The sequence below is a fragment of the Plasmodium vivax genome, chromosome 12, assembly GCF_000002415.2.
Source record: "Plasmodium vivax chromosome 12, whole genome shotgun sequence".
Taxonomy (NCBI): domain Eukaryota; phylum Apicomplexa; class Aconoidasida; order Haemosporida; family Plasmodiidae; genus Plasmodium; species Plasmodium vivax.
Genome location: NC_009917.1, coordinates 1,195,707 through 1,215,980, shown reverse-complemented (window position 1 = coordinate 1,215,980; position 20,274 = coordinate 1,195,707). Strand labels below are relative to the sequence as shown.

At 52.4% G+C, this 20,274-nt stretch overlaps 6 protein-coding genes across 6 annotated transcripts, besides 19 other annotated features; 4 read left to right on the top strand and 2 right to left on the bottom strand.

Annotated features, from left to right (window-relative positions):
• Positions 1 to 73: part of a microsatellite that runs on past the window's edge.
• Positions 74 to 427: 354 nt separating this feature from the next.
• Positions 428 to 466: a microsatellite.
• A 1,425-nt stretch (positions 467 to 1,891) lies between these two features.
• Positions 1,892 to 3,502, top strand: PVX_116695 (aspartic protease PM5; the record flags this gene model as incomplete). Its single annotated transcript, XM_001615583.1, has 1 exon — positions 1,892 to 3,502. One exon carries the CDS (start codon positions 1,892 to 1,894, stop codon positions 3,500 to 3,502), a length of 1,611 nt encoding a protein of 536 aa, XP_001615633.1.
• Positions 2,510 to 2,537: a microsatellite.
• Positions 2,660 to 2,700: a microsatellite.
• A 782-nt stretch (positions 3,503 to 4,284) lies between the features above and the next one.
• PVX_116690 (hypothetical protein, conserved) lies at positions 4,285 to 5,883 on the top strand (the record flags this gene model as incomplete). The annotated part of the gene is made up of 1 exon (XM_001615582.1): positions 4,285 to 5,883. Exon 1 carries the CDS (start codon positions 4,588 to 4,590, stop codon positions 5,881 to 5,883), a length of 1,296 nt encoding a protein of 431 aa, XP_001615632.1. The 5' UTR covers positions 4,285 to 4,587.
• Positions 5,517 to 5,540: a microsatellite.
• Positions 5,598 to 5,624: a microsatellite.
• Positions 5,682 to 5,708: a microsatellite.
• Positions 5,884 to 6,594: 711 nt separating the features above from the next.
• Positions 6,595 to 6,616: a microsatellite.
• Positions 6,617 to 7,268: 652 nt separating this feature from the next.
• Positions 7,269 to 7,344: a microsatellite.
• A 412-nt stretch (positions 7,345 to 7,756) lies between these two features.
• Positions 7,757 to 7,801: a microsatellite.
• A 1,037-nt stretch (positions 7,802 to 8,838) lies between these two features.
• Positions 8,839 to 10,543, top strand: PVX_116685 (hypothetical protein, conserved; the record flags this gene model as incomplete). The annotated part of the gene is made up of 3 exons (XM_001615581.1): positions 8,839 to 9,152; positions 9,405 to 9,466; positions 9,690 to 10,543. 3 exons carry the CDS (start codon positions 8,839 to 8,841, stop codon positions 10,223 to 10,225), a joined length of 912 nt encoding a protein of 303 aa, XP_001615631.1. The 3' UTR covers positions 10,226 to 10,543.
• Positions 10,544 to 11,108: 565 nt separating this feature from the next.
• On the bottom strand, positions 11,109 to 14,396 carry PVX_116680 (hypothetical protein, conserved; the record flags this gene model as incomplete). The annotated part of the gene is made up of 1 exon (XM_001615580.1): positions 11,109 to 14,396. One exon carries the CDS (start codon positions 14,394 to 14,396, stop codon positions 11,109 to 11,111), a length of 3,288 nt encoding a protein of 1,095 aa, XP_001615630.1.
• Positions 12,844 to 12,868: a microsatellite.
• Positions 13,582 to 13,675: a microsatellite.
• A 742-nt stretch (positions 14,397 to 15,138) lies between the features above and the next one.
• On the top strand, positions 15,139 to 16,335 carry PVX_116675 (hypothetical protein, conserved; the record flags this gene model as incomplete). Its single annotated transcript, XM_001615579.1, has 1 exon — positions 15,139 to 16,335. One exon carries the CDS (start codon positions 15,139 to 15,141, stop codon positions 16,333 to 16,335), a length of 1,197 nt encoding a protein of 398 aa, XP_001615629.1.
• Positions 15,723 to 15,763: a microsatellite.
• Positions 15,858 to 15,966: a microsatellite.
• On the bottom strand, positions 16,102 to 20,274 carry PVX_116670 (hypothetical protein, conserved; the record flags this gene model as incomplete). Its single annotated transcript, XM_001615578.1, has 1 exon — positions 16,102 to 20,274. One exon carries the CDS (start codon positions 20,272 to 20,274, stop codon positions 16,489 to 16,491), a length of 3,786 nt encoding a protein of 1,261 aa, XP_001615628.1. The 3' UTR covers positions 16,102 to 16,488.
• Positions 16,393 to 16,447: a microsatellite.
• Positions 16,613 to 16,719: a microsatellite.
• Positions 17,061 to 17,213: a microsatellite.
• Positions 18,222 to 18,244: a microsatellite.
• Positions 18,373 to 18,399: a microsatellite.

Genomic DNA, 20,274 nt, shown 5'->3' with positions numbered 1-20,274 from the left:
GTTGCCGCCCCCTTCCTGTTTGTGCGCGCCGAAAAGGGTGAAACGGATAAGCAGAGCGAGTTGAAGGGGGGTTGGGCGAGAGGAGTAGTCCCTGCGCAAGGAAAAGCTATACAAAGGGGGAAACACAAACGGGGAGACAGTGCTGTCCCTTTCTCCATAACACAGGAAGGAAAAAAAATTGGCCAATTTGGCCAAATTGGCAATGAAATTGTAAAGGAGGAAGCTGCTAAGGGTGAGAGGTCGCCACGTTCGATTTGCTTCGCCCCATTTTGTTCGTTTCGCTTTATTTTTTTACACTTTTTTTTTATATTTTTTTTTTTTTTTTTTTTTTTTTTTTTTTTTTTTTTTTTACCCCTGGTAAGCTAACCATTGTTGTATGTTCTCCGCTTCTCCCGTGAGAGTAAAGTATCCCCCCCCACCTTTGCGCCAACCCCGATTGGAGGGGAGAGCGCATGCCGGTGTCACCTCTCTCCATTTTTGTTTCGCCGCCCTTTTGGATGAGCGCAAAATTAATCCAAAGGAAAATCACTCCGCTCATTTTGCACATCCGTCCATAGTGACACACGCGACCCTTGCGATTCCCTCTCTCAAAAAAAAAAAAAAAAAAAAAGCGATTGAAAAGGGGAAGTGTTCATTTGGCCGTCACACCAGTTGGTAATTTTGTGAACAACTTAACGGCCAAGCAGTCATCGTTCGGATTTTTCCCTTCGCATTAAGAGGGATAAAATTGGCGGTACATTTTGGCTTCACATTTCGGCCGCACATTTTGGCAGCCCATTTGAACCCCCAAGTTACACACCTAGCCATGCGCGAAACGAACGCGAGGCGGTAAAACTCGAGGGACACGTGACGCAACGCGCACCTAGCCGATTATAAAAAAAAAAAAAAAATTTCATGCTAATGGAACTGTGCGTGCGAATAATGGGATGAACTGAGACCAGCTGAAGCAGGCACAGCGAGATGTACTGAATGCGGTCCCCTTCCCCAGCCGCCTGTAACACCACACAGAAGAAGGAAGAATAAGGAGGCCTTTGCTAGATTGATTGCTACCCCCGGAGTGAACGCGAAAGTTCCGCCCAGGCGTGCGCACAGGTAGATGTGCACCCAAAAGGGACCCTCTGCATGCACATATGTGTGCCCAGCTGGAGGGAGTACCTTTCCCCATCTGTGTGAAAGTGCGTTCATGAGATCGCACGATCGTGGCGAGTCGAAGCTGAGACTGCGCGTGTATGTGGGAGGCGGCCAGTGAAAGAAGAAATCTACAGGTGAGACGATCCACGCGAGAAGTAGCTTATGAGGTAGGCACCCACGCGGGAGTCTTCCAACCGTTCAGCCGTCCAACCGTTCAGCCGTCCAACCGTTCAGCCGTCCAACCGTCCACCTTCCAACCCGTGCGCTCCCTGCGCGTCTCCCCCCCACGCATTAACACCGCAGGCGTTAATTAAAAATGAAAGCTTCCTCTGTGAGCATATACATGTTGACGAGTCAGAAGCAAAAAAAAACAAAGTCCACGAGGACACCCGAATAGCACAGCATAGCATAGCATAACAGAGCAGAACCGCTTATCCCCCCACGTCGTGGCTTGCGTGCGGCTGGCTTCTCCTCACCAGGAGTTGAACTTGGCAAAGGGGACCCGCGCGCGTGTGCCCGGGGGTAGGCCAGCTGTTGGGGGGTGAACGTGGCGCGACGCGGGTAAGCTGCGTATCGCTCAGTCAAGCCGCGGATCATCCCAGTTAAGCCGCCCATCAGCCGAGTTAATCCGCTTATCAGCCCAGTAAAACCGCTCATCACCCTTTTCAACTGCTGCTGCCGCTGCTCCTGCCGCTGCTGCTGCTCCCCCTGCGCTGCCCCCCCTGAGGACCCCCCGGAACGGAACAAACGGGCCGGAAAAATGGTCGGAGCGAGCTTGGGGCCCCCCGGTCGCGGCTCCCTCTCCCGTCTCATCCGTCTAGTCATCTGTGTGTTAACCCTATGTGCGTTGAGTGTACAGGGCAGAAGCGAGTCAACGGAGGGTCACAGCAAGGACCTCCTCTACAAGTACAAGCTGTATGGAGATATAGACGAATATGCCTACTACTTTCTAGATATTGATATAGGGACCCCGGAGCAAAGAATTTCCCTCATTTTGGACACGGGCTCATCCTCCTTGAGCTTCCCCTGTGCAGGATGCAAGAATTGTGGGGTTCATATGGAGAACCCCTTTAACCTTAATAACTCCAAAACGTCTTCCATTTTATATTGCGAAAATGAGGAGTGTCCTTTTAAGTTAAATTGTGTTAAGGGGAAATGTGAGTACATGCAGTCCTACTGTGAGGGTTCCCAAATTAGTGGGTTCTACTTTTCAGATGTAGTTAGTGTGGTGTCTTATAACAATGAGAGGGTTACTTTTAGGAAGCTGATGGGGTGCCACATGCACGAGGAGAGTCTGTTCCTGTACCAGCAGGCGACGGGCGTATTGGGGATGAGTCTTTCCAAACCGCAGGGAATCCCCACGTTCGTCAATTTGCTTTTCGACAACGCCCCGCAGCTGAAGCAGGTGTTTACCATTTGCATCTCCGAGAATGGGGGCGAGCTGATCGCGGGGGGGTACGACCCGGCGTATATCGTGCGGAGGGGGGGAAGCAAGTCGGTAAGCGGGCAGGGAAGCGGACCGGTAAGCGAGTCGTTAAGCGAGTCGGGGGAGGACCCACAGGTGGCCCTCCGAGAGGCGGAAAAAGTCGTCTGGGAAAACGTGACGAGGAAGTACTACTACTACATCAAGGTGAGGGGGCTGGACATGTTCGGAACAAACATGATGAGCTCCAGCAAGGGGTTGGAGATGCTGGTGGATTCGGGGAGCACCTTCACTCACATCCCGGAGGACCTCTATAATAAGCTAAATTACTTTTTTGACATTTTGTGCATCCAAGATATGAATAACGCGTATGATGTGAATAAGCGATTGAAGATGACGAACGAGTCGTTTAACAATCCGTTGGTCCAATTCGACGATTTTAGGAAGTCCCTGAAGAGTATCATCGCGAAGGAGAACATGTGCGTTAAGATCGTAGACGGGGTGCAGTGCTGGAAATACCTGGAGGGGCTGCCCGATCTGTTTGTCACTCTCTCGAACAATTATAAAATGAAGTGGCAGCCACATTCGTATCTGTACAAGAAGGAAAGCTTTTGGTGCAAGGGCATAGAGAAACAGGTGAATAACAAACCCATATTAGGGCTAACCTTTTTTAAAAACAGGCAAGTTATTTTTGACATTCAGAAGAACCGCATTGGATTTGTTGATGCCAACTGTCCTTCTCACCCGACCCATACGAGACCGAGGACTTATAATGAGTACAAACGGAAGGATAATATTTTTTTGAAAATTCCTTTTTTTTACCTGTATAGCCTGTTTGTCGTCTTCGCCCTGAGCGTGCTGCTCTCCCTGGTGTTCTACGTCAGGCGCCTCTACCACATGGAGTACAGCCCCCTCCCCTCCGAGGGCAAGGCGCCCGCGGATGCGTAGCGGGGGAGCGGCGCGAAGCAGCGCGAAGCGGTGGGAAGCGATGCAAAGCGGCGAGTGGATCCGTGGCCGCTAATCACCGCAGGGCCGCCAATCACCACAGGGCCGCCAATCACCACAGGGCCGCCAATCACCACAGGGCCGCCAATCACCACAGGGCCGCCAATCACCACAGGGCCGCCAATCACCACAGGGCCGCTAATCACCACGGGGCGTGGAGGTCCTCCCCCGAAGCGTCACTTCTTCCTTGCCTTCTTTTTTTTAAGTTTCCAATTTTTTTAGTTTAACTGCCCCAATTATTCCTCTGGTCACCTCCAAGCCAACTGCGTTCATCCCTTCGTCTTCAGTTTCGCCAAACGTTAGAGGCCAGCGGGGTAGTCCTTCAAGGGCCGCTCAATTGGGCAGCGCCACTCCGCCCCCCGTTTGCGCCAAACAGGGGGAGGTGCATCGGTAAGGTAAAGCGGTAAGGTGCATCGGCAAGGTGTAGCAGCAAGGTGCCCTCGCTCTTTTCCCACGACAGGTGGAGTCGGCGGTGAAAGCAGCGAAGTAACCGCTAATCGGAATGCCCTTCTTTACGCCGCTTAGCCATCGCCACCACGTCAAGTAGACGTTTCCGTCACTGCTTCCCCCAGCGGTGCGCGCCATTACGTTACGATGAAGTGCCCCTTTGGGGAGGAAAAACCGTTGAGCGGTAAAGCGGGGCGAGAAAAGAGAAACCACGTTGACGCCATTTGGGGCGAAATGAAAAGCGAAAAACGAACAACTGCCTTGACGTAATCTCACCCGATCGACGCGCGGTTAAAAAAAAAAAAAAAATAAAGCAACGCAGCTGCCCCCTCAACGCCTACGCTTTCGCATTTCGCACATGGCTGCTTCCCCGATGAGCTGGCGAAAAAAGGGACCCAGGGAGTAATACGATGATGGCGGCTTCTTTGAATTTTTTTTTTTCTTTTTCGCTCTACGGAAAGTAAGGCGCCGCTCCCCCCCTCGTGTGTCAACCTTTTCAACCCGCAGTCCTCGTGCACATCCCACGAGTAGCTATAAACGCGTTGGAGGGAACAAACGAATGTAGCTGGGCTCGGTACGTCATGAAAGGCGCGTCCGTCGTGTTCCGCTGGTGCATCCGCAGGCTACTGCTACTGCTACTACTGCTCCTACTGCTGCTGGTGCTGAACCTTTTGCTACCCCCGGTGGGGACCCACGCCAAGAGAAACGCGCTGCCGAGCGAGAGGCACAAAAGTGTGCTAACCAATGAGTGCTACCTAGTTGGGTATAGAGACTCGCGCAGGAAGAGCTGGGGGGGCAAGGCGCCCCTCTATGGCTACCTCTCCAGCAGGGCCATCTCGAAACTGTGCGGGAATGGAAGTCCCAGGGCAGAGCGAAAGGAGAAAAAGAAAATAAACACACTACACGCGGAAAACTACAAAATAAGCCTAACAGACAAACCTATCATCGAGGAGGTGCCCCGAAATGTGAAGGGCAGAATCAACGAGTGGATCAGCGAATTTGACGAAGATAACAAGTTAGGGTTTTTCCCAATTCTACTGGAAGAAATGTCGAATGAGCCATCGCCACTACAAGTAGGGTTCGAAGACTACATGCAATTTAATGGGGAAAATGTAGAGGACATATTTAAGAACATGACTAGGGAAGTAACCCTAAATGGATGTAAAAAGAAAATCTTCGGCATGTGTTTCTTCAATCACAAAACGGGAGTGCTGGCCCCGTTAGCAGTTTATGCAGAAATTAAGGACGTTACTAAAGTGGGAAACAACCTAGCTGTTAAGGGGATAGTGAGGGGAAGAATTATTATTGATGAAATCGTCTCCCAGGAGCCGTGCATTATAGGGAAGATCTCCCCCATCGAGGACAAGAAGGGACTGTCAGATGCAGAGGAGAGCTTAAAAATGGTAGATGAGATCATTCGGATTCATTCGCAGTGCACTAGTATGGAGTCCCAACTGATGGAGCAACTCGACCAGTCATTTGCATCTATGAACATCAAGTTAAGAAACGACTTAAAAGAATCCATAGATGCAAAACTGGAGAAGTTTCAAGTAGATCCTTCTGATCCTGAGGAGAGACAAGCCTTCGTTCAGATTGCCTCCTTTGCGGCTTTCGATTTTCACCTTATGATTGTCGATAGGTATGATGCCTTGATGCTGCAGAACTCGGAGGACAGACTCAGATTCGTTCGAGATAAAATTAGGCAGAAGCAGAAGCAGCTAGCCATTATTAAGAACACGCCCAAGGAGAAGTTGCAGGAGATTCTTGAGCAGGTGCAGAGCCTCAAGAACCAGGGCGCGCCAGGCACCAATTATCCCTCGCCAGGCACTAATTATCCCGCGCCCCCGGGGGAGGCAGCTCGGAGGGGCGGCTTGTGAGGGTGCCCCCGGGAAAGAAAGGGGAGTCATCGTGGTGAAGTGTACCCTGTTAGCTGCCCAGGTGAAGCATATCCTGGCTGCTGTCCAGTTGGGTTAATCAAGGGCGAGGCAGCACATGTCTGGCATAAAGCCAACCTTAGCATAGCGATCTACGTAGACATATGCTTATACGCGCGTGTACCTTTTTATGCTTTTTCCTATGCATGTCCCAATGTTGGAGCACCTGCCACCTGTGTGGTCACCACCTATTTCGGCTGGCCCCACGCCGGTCATGCGGTGCCCCCCCAGGCTATCCTTTACTCCCATTTTTTGTTACCCCCATTTTGGCATTTTTTTTTTTTTTTAAGTTTCACTTTGTTAACGTGTTGTGCCCGAGGAGGTGCACATATAGGGCCAACTCAAACTGTATGCACTCTGCTTAACGGTGTGTGTGCACAGCGGAGGAGTGTCTCCCCTGGGAGAGGTGGCCGCGTCCACTATTAGCATAATCACATTTGGGGGCTGCTACAGACCAGCTGTTTTTTTGCAGGTGCACCGATAGGTACACTCTTATGCACACTTAAACCGTGGCTGACGTGGAAACGGTGTGGCTATACCCCTGCGCAGATAGGCAGTTGCATGCATGAGGTGGAGTGCTCCTGAACTTGGTCACGCCAAAGGTAGCAATGGATGACACTTGGGTGAATCCTTGCAGCTTGCCAAGGGGGGAGGGGCGTCCCCTCATTCATCCGTTCGATGTTGCTTTATTTATTTATTTATTTATTTTCCCAAATGGGAAGGACAGAGCTACAATTTGGTTAGCACAAGTTGACTTCCCCCAGAGTGAATGTATACCCTCCTCCCACTGATCGGACGAAGTGCCAAATGAAGAACCTTTCCCATGGAGGGTGACCCTGTCTACTTTGGGATTTTCCTCACGAAGGGTCATAGCCTTCCCCGTTGCACACACAAAAAAATTTGCTACTCCTTTTGAGGTAGCCATGCACACACGCGGGGAGAAATTGGTCATTTTTTTTTTTTTTTTTTTTGCAACGTGCCAGGCTCCAATTTCTGTTTTGACATAACTGTAGACACGTGGACTGGTGAGGTCACCGCGGGTAGAAATAAAACGGTGGTGATTCGCTGCCCACTTGCGTACGTCGCTGCCCACTTGCGTACGTCGCTGCCCACTTGCGTACGTCGCTGCCCACTTGCGTACGTCGCTGTCGAGTTGTGCACAGTGCAGGGACCCAACGAAGTGGCGTCATTCATACCGCTTTATTTCGCGCATGTGGCGCACCTCTGCTGCATACCTGGTAAGCGGTCACAGAGGAAGGTCAATTCACCGCGGAGGAAGGTCACTTCATCGCGGAGGAAGACCGCTTTACGACGGAGGAAGGCCACTTCACCACGGAGGAAGGCCTCTTCACCACGCAGAAAAACACTCCTGCAAAGCAATGGAAATCCCCTGGCGCATTCGCCATCCGTCGCTTCGAGGCTGTACGGAGCGGGACGTGTACCGGCAAGGACACTCTGTATGTAAGCGCGCGTTGGTGTGTATGCATACACGCACGTGTGCAAGAGCGCACTTGCGGGGAAGACACTTTCTGCGTCACTTGGGAGTCGCCATTTGGTTTCCCCCCCAAAGTGTAGCGCAGCAGCGGTGTGGGATAACCCTTCAATGTGTACGTCGCTGCACAATCGCCTGCACATGTACATATTTTTCCCACCAAAAAAAAAAAAAAATCCGCTTAAGAACAAAAAAAATTATGAACAGGAAAGAAAAAAAAAAAAAAAAAAAAAAATTCCACAAAGGTAAACTAGCGCTACATTGTGTGTACACGCAAATTTATGGCAAAAGAAAAAAAAAAAAATAAATAAAATAACACGCATATGCACAAACGTACAGGTAATGCTAACCCGCGTTTCGCGTACTCTTCTTCATCATCTTCTTCGTCTTCTTTTCTGCTTTTCCGTTCGAATGAAGCGTTTGCTTGTTTCCACCTCCGCCCCCGCGTTTGTAAAACCAATTCGCACGTTCCATTGTTTAACCCAATGTTTGAATGAAGAAAATTGGAAAACCGATTAACCAATTAACCGATTAACCGATTAACCGATTAACCGATTAACCGATTAACCGATTAACCGATTAACCGATTAACCGATTACCGCACGCGTAACACACGAACATGCGCAACTCAGCGTGAGATTTTTTTTGAATTAAAAAAAAAAAAAATTGACTCAGCAACTGTGCTGACGTGGACGCTAATCGTGGCACGCCCGAATGCATCCCCTTGTGCGCGTTCGTATACACACGCACACACACATGTACTGCGCATGCTACACGTACCGCACCCCTGAACGGAGGAAACAGCGTTTCGCCGCCCCCGCAACTGCATACGTGTGACAAAAAAATTGTTTGTCCGAGGTGAGCAATTGGGACTGCTTAGTTGTTCAGCGCGATTTGTCCGGAGCGATTTCTCCAGAGTGATTTCTCCAGCGTGATATGTCCACTACGATTTGTCCACCGCGAATTGTCCACTGCGAATTGCCCGTGCGCCGTTGCCCCCTCGTTTTGCCCACGCGTGAACCACGCACATCAGTTACATCAGGTACGCCGCAAACACCGCGAACAGCGCGAACAGAACGAAGCGAAGAAATAGCGACAGGCCCAACTGCTAACAGGCGAACGGTGAACGCATGCACAGCACCCGAAACACATGCGCAAAGGACGCAGAAGGTAAGGCAGCCATTTAGACAGCACAGCAACTGCTCGGCCCGCGCGACGAACGCCAGCCAGGGTAGGAAGTGGCAGAAGTGGAAGAAGTGAAAGTGTTAGAAGCGAAATTGTGAGAAGCGAAATTGTGAGGAGCGAAAGACGTGAAAGACGTGTGAGAAGTACACGAACAGACCTGTCGGCCTCCGCCCCAGCCAATCGGCCCCCACCCCAACCAAACTGCCACCCCCCCCCGCAAAATGTTTTTCACGTACGTGGTGCGCCCGGGGGAAGCCCCAGAAGGCCGCGGGCCCCAGTTTGAGCCATTTTGGGACTTCTTCATGAACTTTAACCTGCGCGTAGGATTCCTCATCCAGTTCATTTCGTACATCCTGTTGGTCTGCTCTATAACATTAATTGGGAAGAACCCCTTGGGAATTTTAAAATTTTTGAGGGCACTACCAGGAAGTGTCGGCAACGCGCCAATGCCGTTGGTCCTTTTTAGTATAGGGGGGTTTCTCCTGGGGACGCTACTGATCATGTCGTTTTTGCAGTTGACTGAGGATGACAGCAGGTAAGTTCTTCCGACCTGAAGAGGGAGAGTTATTCCGCCATGCGTGTGCAAGCGCATGTGTAGAGTCGTTTGGGGTGTTGGTGCTCCCACCCCAGTGTGTGATTGGGGAGTGGCCCGAACAAGTGCTTTCACGGAATGGTCCACTTTAACACGCACTTACCAATTTTAAAACGCACTTCCCATTTTCACGCAAACTTCCCCATTTTAAAACGCACTTCCCCATTTTCATGCAAACCTTCCCGCCCCTTTTAGCATCAAGCAATCGAGAGGGTACCGAGCCGGGACGAAGTTTTTGCTGCAGGCCACGTCCATGGGTAGGGAGAGGAGGCACTTCTGAGTGGCGGCTCTTCTGGGAGGCTGCTCTTCTGGGAGGCTGCTCTTCTGGGAGGCTGCTCTTCTGGGAGGCTGCTCTTCTGGGAGGCTGCTCTTCTGGAAGGCTGCTCTCCATTTTGCTCGCCCCCCTCAACATGGGTGTATACTCCCATTTACCGTGCAATCAGCACATGCCGCGCTTCCCCTTTCCTCTCTTCACCCTAGGCACCGTGTCTTGGAGTTTGTCCCTAATCTGTTTGATGGCATCTTCCTACTACTTCGACGACCCCTGGATGGAGGAGAAGATCGGAGCGGGTTCGTCATGGATTCTATATTTTAGCTCAAGGCTGATAGATGCATTCTGTCTATTTCTGTACGGATCTGGCTGTTTCTTTTTGGAGGTGTATCATTCCGAGGGGGCTGGAGAAGCTTGGGGGTGGATATGTGGGGTCTGTTTCATAGCAACGGCCTTCGTAGAAGTGTTAGCCTTAACCCTATTTAACAGTGTGCTGTTTGAATCCCTGGATTGGTTCTACTGCCTCTTCCTAGGAATGAGTCTCTTCTTCAGTGTGGTTTGGGGCCTGCTGTTTGAACCTATAAGCCACAGATACGATGTCAAGTTAACCCAGAGTGCCATGCGAAATGAGTACTACAAATCCAGGAACGCCATGGCCTACTATGGCCCCGCCGTTGTGACTGCGAATGGGGAGCTGGACATTGAGGCGTCGACTGAGAATGTGACTTCGTGCAAGCAGTGTTAGCGTTGAAGAGCCAGGCGGGGAGGGGGGGCGGTCCTTTCGCCGCTTCGCCGTTTCGCCGCTTCGCCGTTTCGCCGCTTCAGCGCTTCACCGCTTCGTTCGTGCCCGGGTCGTTGTGAACCGCGGAGCGGCTGCGGCGCCAAAGTGAACAGACCTCCTGTTGCGAAGCGAGTCGGAGTTAAAACGGGGGACACGGCTGAGAGAGCAGTTAGCACTGAGCGAACAGATGGACATCGCCGAGAGGGCATGGAGGCACCACTTAAACATTAGCCCAATCCTCATCATCCTCATCTTCTTCCTTTCTTTCTTTCTTTCTTTCTTTCTTTCTTTCTTTCTTTCTTTCTTTTTTTTTTTTTTTTTTCTTCCCCCTTTTTGGTAGCGCGTCTCTCCCTGCGCTTGTACGTGCTGCATACGCGCGAACCCGCGTGGACACACTCCGAGGTGTATTTTTATGCGTCCGCTTTCGCCCGACAGCCATCGCTGGCCGACCGCGTTGCGCGGCTCCCAATTTGTTCCTTTCCACCGTCGCGATGTGTTTCGTGATGCGCCGCACGAGGCATTTGGTTTTTTTTTTTTTTTTTTTTCTTTCTACACCACCGCGTTGCTTTTTTTCCCCACGTATACGTGCTTCCCCCTTTTGTACGATGCGACTAAATTTTCCGATCCGTAAATTTTAATATTTTATCAATCAGCGCTCGGCTGAGTTGGTCGCCGCGTGGAGCGAAAAAAAATGGGAAAGACGGGGGAGTAATGTCAAGCGTGTGTATTGGGGGTGCATTTCCCGAAGGGGAGGCTACTTTGGCCGCTTTGCTGGGGAGACTCTCTGCATGGGGATCGCTATACGGGTCCCCCCCCTGAGAGTTCACCCCATGAGAGTGCCCCCCCCCTAGGAGTCCCCCCCCTTGGCGTCCCTCTTAATCTGCACGAGGACCACATCGACGGAGGGCAGGTTCTGCACGCAGGGGGGCGGCTGGGCGCGGGCGAAGAACCCCTTGAGCAGCTGATGGAACCTGGTGAAGTACAACAGAATCTGTGTGTTTAGCATTTTCAGAATTTGTGCGGAGGTATCCGTGTGGGAAAAGGAGAGAGTAACTTCCTGTTTGATGTTCTTAAAAAGGTTCTTCCATTTTGTGGTAAACTGAACCGCCACAGATTCCATTAATTTTGCATCTATTTCAGATGTGAAATCACTGGGATGCTGGCCATCTTTCTTTAACTTGTCCACCATCTGTTCATGCGTGCAGACGAACAGAATCAAATCCGTCGCGTAGTGGTTCAGCTGGTGCTCCACGTAAGCGTTTATTTCTTTCTTAAGGAGTGCTTCGAACCGCTCGATCTTCTCCTCCTCAATGGTGTTCCGCTTCATCACGTCTATCACGTGGCAGTAGTTGTTAATGAGAAAGAGGAGCTGCTCTCTCGTGTGTGCAAACTGGTTCTTATGGACCGCTAGCACGTCGATTATGCTTTCTTCTAGCCTTCCGATGAGGTCCTTTAGGTGGCTGTATTTTTCTTCAACGGGTTGGTCTCCTTTCGTGTGCTGAGCCGTTTGGGGCGATCCCTCCATGTTGTGTTGTGCGTCTTTTGCGCGGTTCCCCTGGGGGGGGTTTTCCCCACCGTCAGTTAACCCGACTTGGCTGTCCGCTTTATCGCTTCGGCGTTTCTCCTTTATCGTATGCTTCACATTTTGCTTCACATTTTGCAGGTCACCACCAGAGGGGTCACTCGAATTGGGTCTTTTCCCGCTATCACGATCTGCTGAGATGGGGTCCTCCTCTTTATGGGGAAGCTCTTCCCCGGGGGGGGCACCCACTGTGGTGGAAGGGGGGGTCTTCTTTCCTTGTGGGCTTCCCTTCTCATTTGGGGAGACCACCCCGCAACACATCCTCACATGGTGCTGTTTCTCAAAATGGAGAGACAGTTTGGTGAGCACAACTAGGGAGCAGTAGAAATCTGCAAATCTTTTAACTACGGGGTGTGTGTGGCCGTGGGGGGGAGTGCCATCTGATTGGGGGTGTCTGTTCGTGTGGGTAACCCCCTCGTAAGAAGAGCCATATTGGAGAGAGGCATTTCGAATGATTGCCTCTTCGTCGGGCTCCCCCTGGTCCGTAGAACCCAAATGGGTCGCTGCAGATGTGGTGAACACCCCCTCGGGGGAGGCACACTCACTGGAAGGGCTCCCCGCCTGGGCACTGTTCAGGTGGAAAAAATGGTATAAATGGTTTTTCTGCTGGGGGGGGTTAGCGGGGGTGTGGCGACCCACTTCGAGGGGAGTCGCCAACGACTTGACGTTCTCCCCAACGATGTAGTCGATTCGGTTCCACACGAGGCTCTGCACCCGGTGGATAAACTCATACAGGGGGGCGATGCCCCTCCTCTTGGCCAGGCACCCATTGTGCATATTAATCATGTAGATGCAGAAGAGCGAAATGACATCAAACGTGTCGCTGAGGTAGACATGCAGGAAATCGAAATGGAGGGAGAGCGTCTTCGAGTATACGTAGAGGAACAGAAACTCGTGGCTCTCGTAGTTCCGGAAGAAGTTGCAGAGGAAGAGGTACTCCGCTGTGCCCGTGTCGAGGAAGAGCTTGCTCACGGATTTGTAAATCGCCTCGAAGAAGTGCGGGCGGTCGTCCGCGGGGAAGATGACCGGCGGGGTGGCAGCGGTTAGCGGTTCTGCGGTTGGCGGTTTGGAAGCGGGTGGTTCTCCAATTGGCGGCTCTCCAGTGGGCGCTTCTCCGCTGAACGCTTCTCTGCTGAGCGTCCCCCCCCCCGGGTGGTAGGCCAAGTCGAGCAGCACGCCGGCCCGGCCGTTCAGCGGGAAAAGGCTCTCCTTCCTGTCCTGCGAGGCCGCGCCCCCCCTGGAGCCGAAGCCCAGCATGTTCATCATCTTGTTCTTCGCTGAGAGGAGGCTCAGGTTGGCGTGTATCCCCGGCACGAGGGAGTCGCCCGCTTCCCCAGGGGGGCTCGCCAAGTTGGCTCGATTCGCCTGCCAGTTAGATCGGTTAGTCTGCCAGTTGGCTCGGTTGGCCAAATTGGCTCTGTTGGCCTGCCAGTTGACCTGCCAGCTGGAGGAGCCACTGTGCGGGTCGCTGCACCCGCCGGCGCAGTCCTCATGCGCACCTGCCCACCCCCCCACAGTCATCTCCCCATTGAACACGACCTTCTTCTTCTCCAAATCTTGCAAGTAGCTCCGGAAGAGATTGTAATACGTTCGATTCATAATGGCCACGTACTCTTTCACCAAGTGGGTGTAAATCTCCTTACAGTTATTATAGAGGAACCCATTGAGCTCGTGGAACCTCCCCAAGTGTTGTTGCACGAAGTGCACATTGCTCCTTTTACACTGTATGTCATTGATACTGTTTAAAAAAAACCTATGGATGCGATCAATGGCTTTATTCTTCAGCTTGAGTAGCTCCACATGGGAGGAACGGATGCTCGGGTAGGCATCGAAGGAGCAGTGCTTACAGTTCTCTAGCTTCTTCGTAAGTACCTTTACGTTCTCTATAAATTGCTCATTAATATTTCCCTTGCAAATTGCACATATCAACTGTGGAGTAACTAGAATGATTCTAATGTAGGTGTTGAGTAGCTCTAGAGTGACCTTTCTGTTGTGCAATTTTTGGTTCATCGTTTCGGTGAGGGTTTGTATTTCGTTTATATCTCTTGAGATGCATGTGATTTCATTTTTGTGGTTGGTTAGCACCAAGTCCACCTCCTGGCAGAGGGAGCTGCACTGGTCGATTTGGCTGTAGACTCGCGCCAGCTCTTCGTCGTTTTCGCAGAACTGGTTTAGCGTTTCGTTCGTGTAGTGGCGGAGCGTTTCGTCCACGATCCGGGTGAGGCCCTCCAGTTGGGGGGCGGCGCACTTCCCGCTGGCGGGGTGTTTAGCACTTCTATTTGCGGCGTGTTTAGCACTTTCGTTGGCGGGGGGTTCTCCACTTCTGTTTGCGTCCTGTTCTCCACCCCCCTTCGCGGGGTGCTCTTCTCCACTTCTGTTGGCGGGGCGCTCCTCTCCTCTTCCGCTGGCGCGCCTGCGCCTCTCCACGTCCTCCACGCGCACGCTCCTGTACGCCTTGCACCTGTTCAGGGCGTAGATCTTCCCGTAAGCCCTCAGAACGTACTTGTCCTCCTGGAACTGCTCCACCAGCGCCTGCACGCGATCATACTGCATGGTTCGAGGGGAGGGGGTTGACGAGGTGGGGGTTGACGAGGTGGGGGTTGACGAGGTGGGGGTTGACGAGGTGGGGGTTGACGAGGTGGGGGTTGACGAGGTGGGGGTTGACGAGGTGGGGGTTGACGAGGTGGGGGACTGGCCAGGGGGGAAGCTGTGCCTCCGCAGTTAACACGTTTTTTCCACTTATGCTTGCACTTCTGTTTGCGCTTCTTCCTTCCGTCTCTTCTCCGTTCGCTTTTTTTTTTTTTTTTTTTTTTTTTTTCCTCGCCCGGTCAGCTAGCATAACAGTGTGTTGTGAAGTCCACCCGTCGTTCCACTTCCTCCTCATTCGTTTTTCTTGCTCCATCTCGGGGAAGGCCAACTGTGAGCGACCCACCTTCTGACCTTTCCGTGGCGGTCCCGGGGAAAAAAAAAAAAGTCGCTCCCCCAAATTTTGTTCGCTCACAACGGGGGATACGCAAAAAGGGACGAACGAACTTGAGGCAAAGCGGCTGGAAGAACGAGCATTTCTTTTTAGCATTCACCCCAAGGAGTCTCTCATCACACTCGTGTCAGTCGCTCTGATGAGAGGACCCTACTACCAGTGGGGGTAACCGTTCCGTGTAAGCACATCGCAGGGAGGTCTCAGAACGGAGGAGAGCCCCCGAAGGGGAGAAGAAGCGAGTGACGCGCTAACTGGTGAGCCTGCTCGGCAAGCACTAAGTAATTCCTCTCCAGATCGATAGCTATTTCCGAAGAGATGGCAAAGCAGGGGGAGGGCCCCTCGGAAGGAGAGTCCAGCCAGGGCAGTGCCCCCCTGGAGGGTGGCATCGCAGATGGAACAACCCCCCACGGTGAAGTTAGAGAGAAAAAAAAAAACGGCAAACTGAAGAATGGGAAGGGAAAGCACCCCTCTGGTGGAAGAAGAAACGGGGTGGAGAGAAGCGAGTCCCTCAAGGGGGTAAAAAAGTCGGGTGCGAAAGGGGGCAGAAAAAGGAAGGTTATGAAGCAGTTGAAGCGGAAGGGGCAGGTGAAGGAGCGGGGAGGATCGGGGAGCGAAGAGGATAGCGAAGTCAGCGAAGGGGGAAGCAGCGAAGGCAGCGGGGAGGACCTCCTCGAAGTCGACTTCGAGATGATAGACCCCAGTGACAAGTACAAAGACAACGTGCGGATCCTGCTGAGGAGCACGGAGCTTTATCCCAATTTGAAATGCACCGAGGAGTTGGTAAGCATCATATGCGACCAGCAGAACATTGGGAAGTTCCTGTGCGTGGCGAGTGGGCAGCGCGTGGGCGAGAAGGAAGGTGCCTCTGAAAATGTAGCAGCAGGTGGCGAAGCGGACCTCTCCAGTGGTGATGGTAACAACGTGGTGGGATTCCTAACCATAATAAACCTAAATCAGTACGCAGAAATTGCCGCCCTGAAGGAGCTCCTTCTGCAGAAGGTGAAGAAGGTTAACGCCCCGGATTACGTAGAAAGCGCGAAGAGGATCACGTCGCTGCTACTGACTAGCGAAACGAAAAACGTGGGTCTCCTACTTGGGCACCGCATCTTAAACACTCCCATCTCGTTAGTCCCCCTCATTCACAAAAATGTCATAGAAGATGTGTACTGGTCTCAAGGGATAGAAGATTTAGACGAAAGCGAAAAGAAATTTTACTTCTTCGATTTCCTCTTAATCTACACGAAGGTATATCACACTGCGGAGGGAGAGCTCATTTTTGCAAACTACGAGGAGGAGCACTTCTTTCAGCACAAGACTGACCACGTCATGTGGAATAACAATAACGTGAAGAAGTTTTACGAAGCGGTGGAGCAGAAGAACAGGGAGGTCACTTACAAGGAGTTCGCCACGGTCTTCGTCGTTCCCTTTGGCCAGGTGGGCGCGGCCCTCAAACAGATGGAAAGCGGCGTTAGCGGAGTTAGCGGCGTTAGCAGCGTTAGCGGTGGTGGCTAACCCGTTCATTTTTAAGGGGAGAAAATTTGACGCAGGGGGGTTCTCGCCACGGGTGTGAAGCGGCAACTGCGGTCAGCGGCAATGGCGGTCAGCGGCACTAGCGGCCAACGGCAACTGCGTCCTCACCTCTGTTTGCATGAACCGCTACCCCCCTCAGGAGAGCAGGGTGTACCTGTCAGTCCCCTTCTGTCTGTCGCTGGGGGGGAGCCCTTTGGGAGAAGCGTGCAGCGCCCCTGAGGTAGCCCCCCCTGAAGCCGCACCCTCCTCTGTGACGACTCCCTCTGTGAGCTTCTCCCCCCCTGCGAGCCGGCCTCCCTCAAGGGAGATCCACTCCCGCATGTACATCCGCACGTTCTTCGCTTTTGAGCCAAACTGAATAGCCTTTTTTTTGAAGAGCATCAACTCTTTGCCCTGCGAGAAGAAGATCGCCATGCGTAGAACCCACTTGCTAACTTTGTGGGTCCTCATAAGATCATACAGGCGGGAGCACTCGTCCAGATCTTCCCATAAGCCCCTCACTTTTGAGGGCTCCTCCCCCTCTGTCACATTTGGCTTCAAACAGGATGGCCCTTGCCTCTGTGCCGACCCCCCAAGGGGAGCCTCTACCATGTAAAAGGAAACCGAAAGGAGAAAATCAACGAGGCTGATTTCCAAATAGGGGTATAAAAGGACCTTATTAGAGAAGCTACTAAAGCTTAGGATGCGATCGTCTCGGTACAGATTTCGGCTCCAGATTCTTCTAATGTCTTTCATCATTTCGTTTTTCTTAGAGGGTGTTCCCCGTTTGGGTTTGCCTGCCCCTCCTCTGGTCTCTCCTCCGGTCTCTCCTGTTGTCTCTCCACTTGCCTCACCACTTCGCTCTCCCCTTACCAGGTGCCCGCTATTCTGGCGGTAGTAGCCTCCAAACAGTTCATCCGCCCCGCTACCAATGATCAGCAGCTGGTGGGCGCACTGGTACGAACCCTCCTGAGCGACGCAGTCGGGGTCACTGCTACTTTGGTAAAGGTCTCTCTTGAGGTAGTTCAGCGCCTCCTCTTTCAAGGCCTCCTCTTTCAGCGCCTCCTCTTTAAGGGCCTCCTCTCCTACGAAAAATGGTTCCCTCTGCTCGTCCGCACTGGTCCCCTGATGGCCTTTCCTTTTCGCCTTAACGGAGAAGAGGCTCTTTATTTGCTCAAATGTGAGGGGGTCGTTTTCCGCGTGTTTGGCAGCAAAGCGGTCTACGAAGTTGGGGTTGTGAGGGTCACTGCAGAATTCGTATAGGTCCCCACTGGCAACCTCCCCACTGACGGCCTCCCCACTGACGACCGCCTCACTTCCAACCTCCTTCTTTCCAACCGCCCCACTGCCAACCTCCCTGCTGAACTCCCGGAAGAGCGAGTCGATCCGCCCATAATCGTACACCCGGCCCCTGTGCGCGGGGCACTCGGGGAAAAGCTCGAAGTTAATTGGGACCCTCTTCTTCTTCACAATTAGGTAGAGGGTCCCCCCTCCACGGCTTCCCCCGACAGTTCCGCTATGCTTTCCCCCGACAGTTCCGCTATGCTTTCCCCCGACAGTTCCTCCCTGGTGTGCGTCTCGCTCCATTTGGTAGATGCCTCCACTGCGTGGCTCCTGCGATGCCCCCCCCTCGGAAAACTCCCTCCGGTAGACGTAGCGCAGCTTCCTGCAGCAGGCGGAGCAGCACCCGTGCACGCACTTCCCGCTCCTGACGAACTCGCACGCGCTGCACTTGGCCTTCGCAGCGGTAGCGGTTGGAGCGACTGGAGCGGCTGGAGCGGCTGCGTTTGGAGCGGTTACGCCTGTAGAGGTTACTCCTGTAGAGGTTACCCCTTTCGCGGCTACCCCTTTCGCGGTCGCGCCCACCACGTTGAGCTCGGGAGAGGCGCGCGCCCTGATGAAGGCCCACTCCGGGCGCCGGAAAAAGGAGCGCGGGAAAAGGACCCCCCTCCCCAAGTTGGCGAAAAAAAAGGCAGCCGAAATGTTGAAATCCATAGTAGTGCTGTTCGGAGACATCAACGAAAAAATAATCCGCTCGTATTTGAGTAGGTCCTTCGGGGAGACGTCCACAAGGACTAACCTGATGTCATCGTGCGGGTGCAACTTCACAATTTGTTCGTACGCCATTAGGGCGGTGTACCTGTCGACGGCGTTGTCTTCGAAGGAGACGTTGATCAGCTCGACGTACCCGTCTGCACACCGACTGAAGTAGGCCCGTATCGTTGTTAAGGCCAGCAGGGTTGAGTCGATCCCTCCCGAGAAGAGGATCCCCACCGAGTGGGCTTTCCCCCCAACTTGGTCGCGCTTCACTCTGCGGGAAGCACTCTGTAAAAAGGAAAAATTTCCCGCTTTTTCAGCTTCTCTTTTTTTTTCTGTTTTTCCTGCTTTTCCTGTTTTCTCCGTTTTCTCCGCTTTTCCTGCTTCTCCCTTTTGCTCATTCTCACCTGCACCGTTCAGGCGATTTTTCCCTACTGCAGAGTGCCCTCCCGAGATGGGGAAAACCTCCCCGATCTTCCTCTCAATGACTCCACTTAGCAATTTCATATACAGGTGAACGAAACTGTTGTTCAGCACCGTCTGGGCGTCCCTCCGTTGGTCCTCATCCCCATGAATGAGGTCCCCCACCGAGTTGTGAATCTTCCATTTCAGGAGAGTCCACTCTTTTTCATGACCACCGAGTAGGGAGGAATTCCTTTCAACAAAATTGCAGATGCGGTTAAAATTTTCTTCAACAGAGAGGTGGTCGCCAGTCCAATCGGTGTACCTGGTGTAGATGCTGGTCTTTTTAAGGACTCTATTTAATATTACCTTTTTTTTTTTAAATATATTTAGTATGTAAATGTAGTAGGGGGGTATCTGTGTGCCGACTTTCTCGTTGATAATAACACTTTGGGGGGTCATCTCTCCTTCTTTTTGTGATTGTCTCCCCTTTGTGGGGGATGCACTCCACTTGGGAAGAGGCTTATCTTCTGCTTGAAACACCCCATGGTGGTGAACCACGTTGAGCTCTTCCTCAACTGAAAAATCATCAAAGAGGTAATTGCCTCCCTCCCCTTTGGTGAAATTAAAATTGTAGTTAAAGAACAGGCCATACGAATTGGTTAGCACAATGGATGACTGCTCGTAGAAGAAGATGAGCGATTTCATTCCCCAAGCGTCGGTACATAAGTGTACCTTTGCATGTTCGTTTGAATAATGGAGATAGAGGAGGAAGAAACTTCCTTCCAGTGAGTTGAGCGCGCTTTCCAAGTCCTCTTTGTTCTTGCTAAGGTAGTCATATAAGTCTTTCACATCTGCGTAGGTGCAACTGCCGTGAAGCAGCAGCACATCTCTGTTTTTTATTTTGTACTCTCGGAACTGCTTCCCCTGCTGGTTTGTCTTCACGCGGAAGTCCTCCGCCTCCATGTCTTCGAAGTAGATCTGGGACCCCCACAGCTGCAGCAGGAGCGTGTGCCGGTCGCCCCCGGCGCGGTTATCGCTTTGGCGGTGGCTATCTCCTTCGCGGTGGCTATCTCCTTCGCGGTGGCTATCTCCTTCGCGGTGGTTATCGCCTTGGTGGTGGTTAGCCGCACCCCCCACATCCAGCTGGCAAAACACGCTGTGGTACGGACCCCCCTCGTCACTTCTAATCAAGAAGGGAGTCAAATATGTGTTTACGTAACTCTCCGTGAGGAGATACCTTGGCGGCTCCTCCCATTTGTGAGAGTCTTTTGGCGGCTCCTCCCATTTGTGAGAGTCTTTTGGCGGCTCCTCCCATTTGTGAGAGTCTTTTGGCGGCTCCTCCCATTTTTGAGAGTCGCTCGGCGCTTCTTCCCATTTTTGAGAGCCGTGTGGCGCCTCTTTGGGGGGGTTCCCCGAAAGGAAGTTCTGCGCGAATTGGTTGTGAAGTTCGTCTCTGATTTGGTCGTCCTCCGTGTGGACCCTCACCAGGAAGTTGTTCAT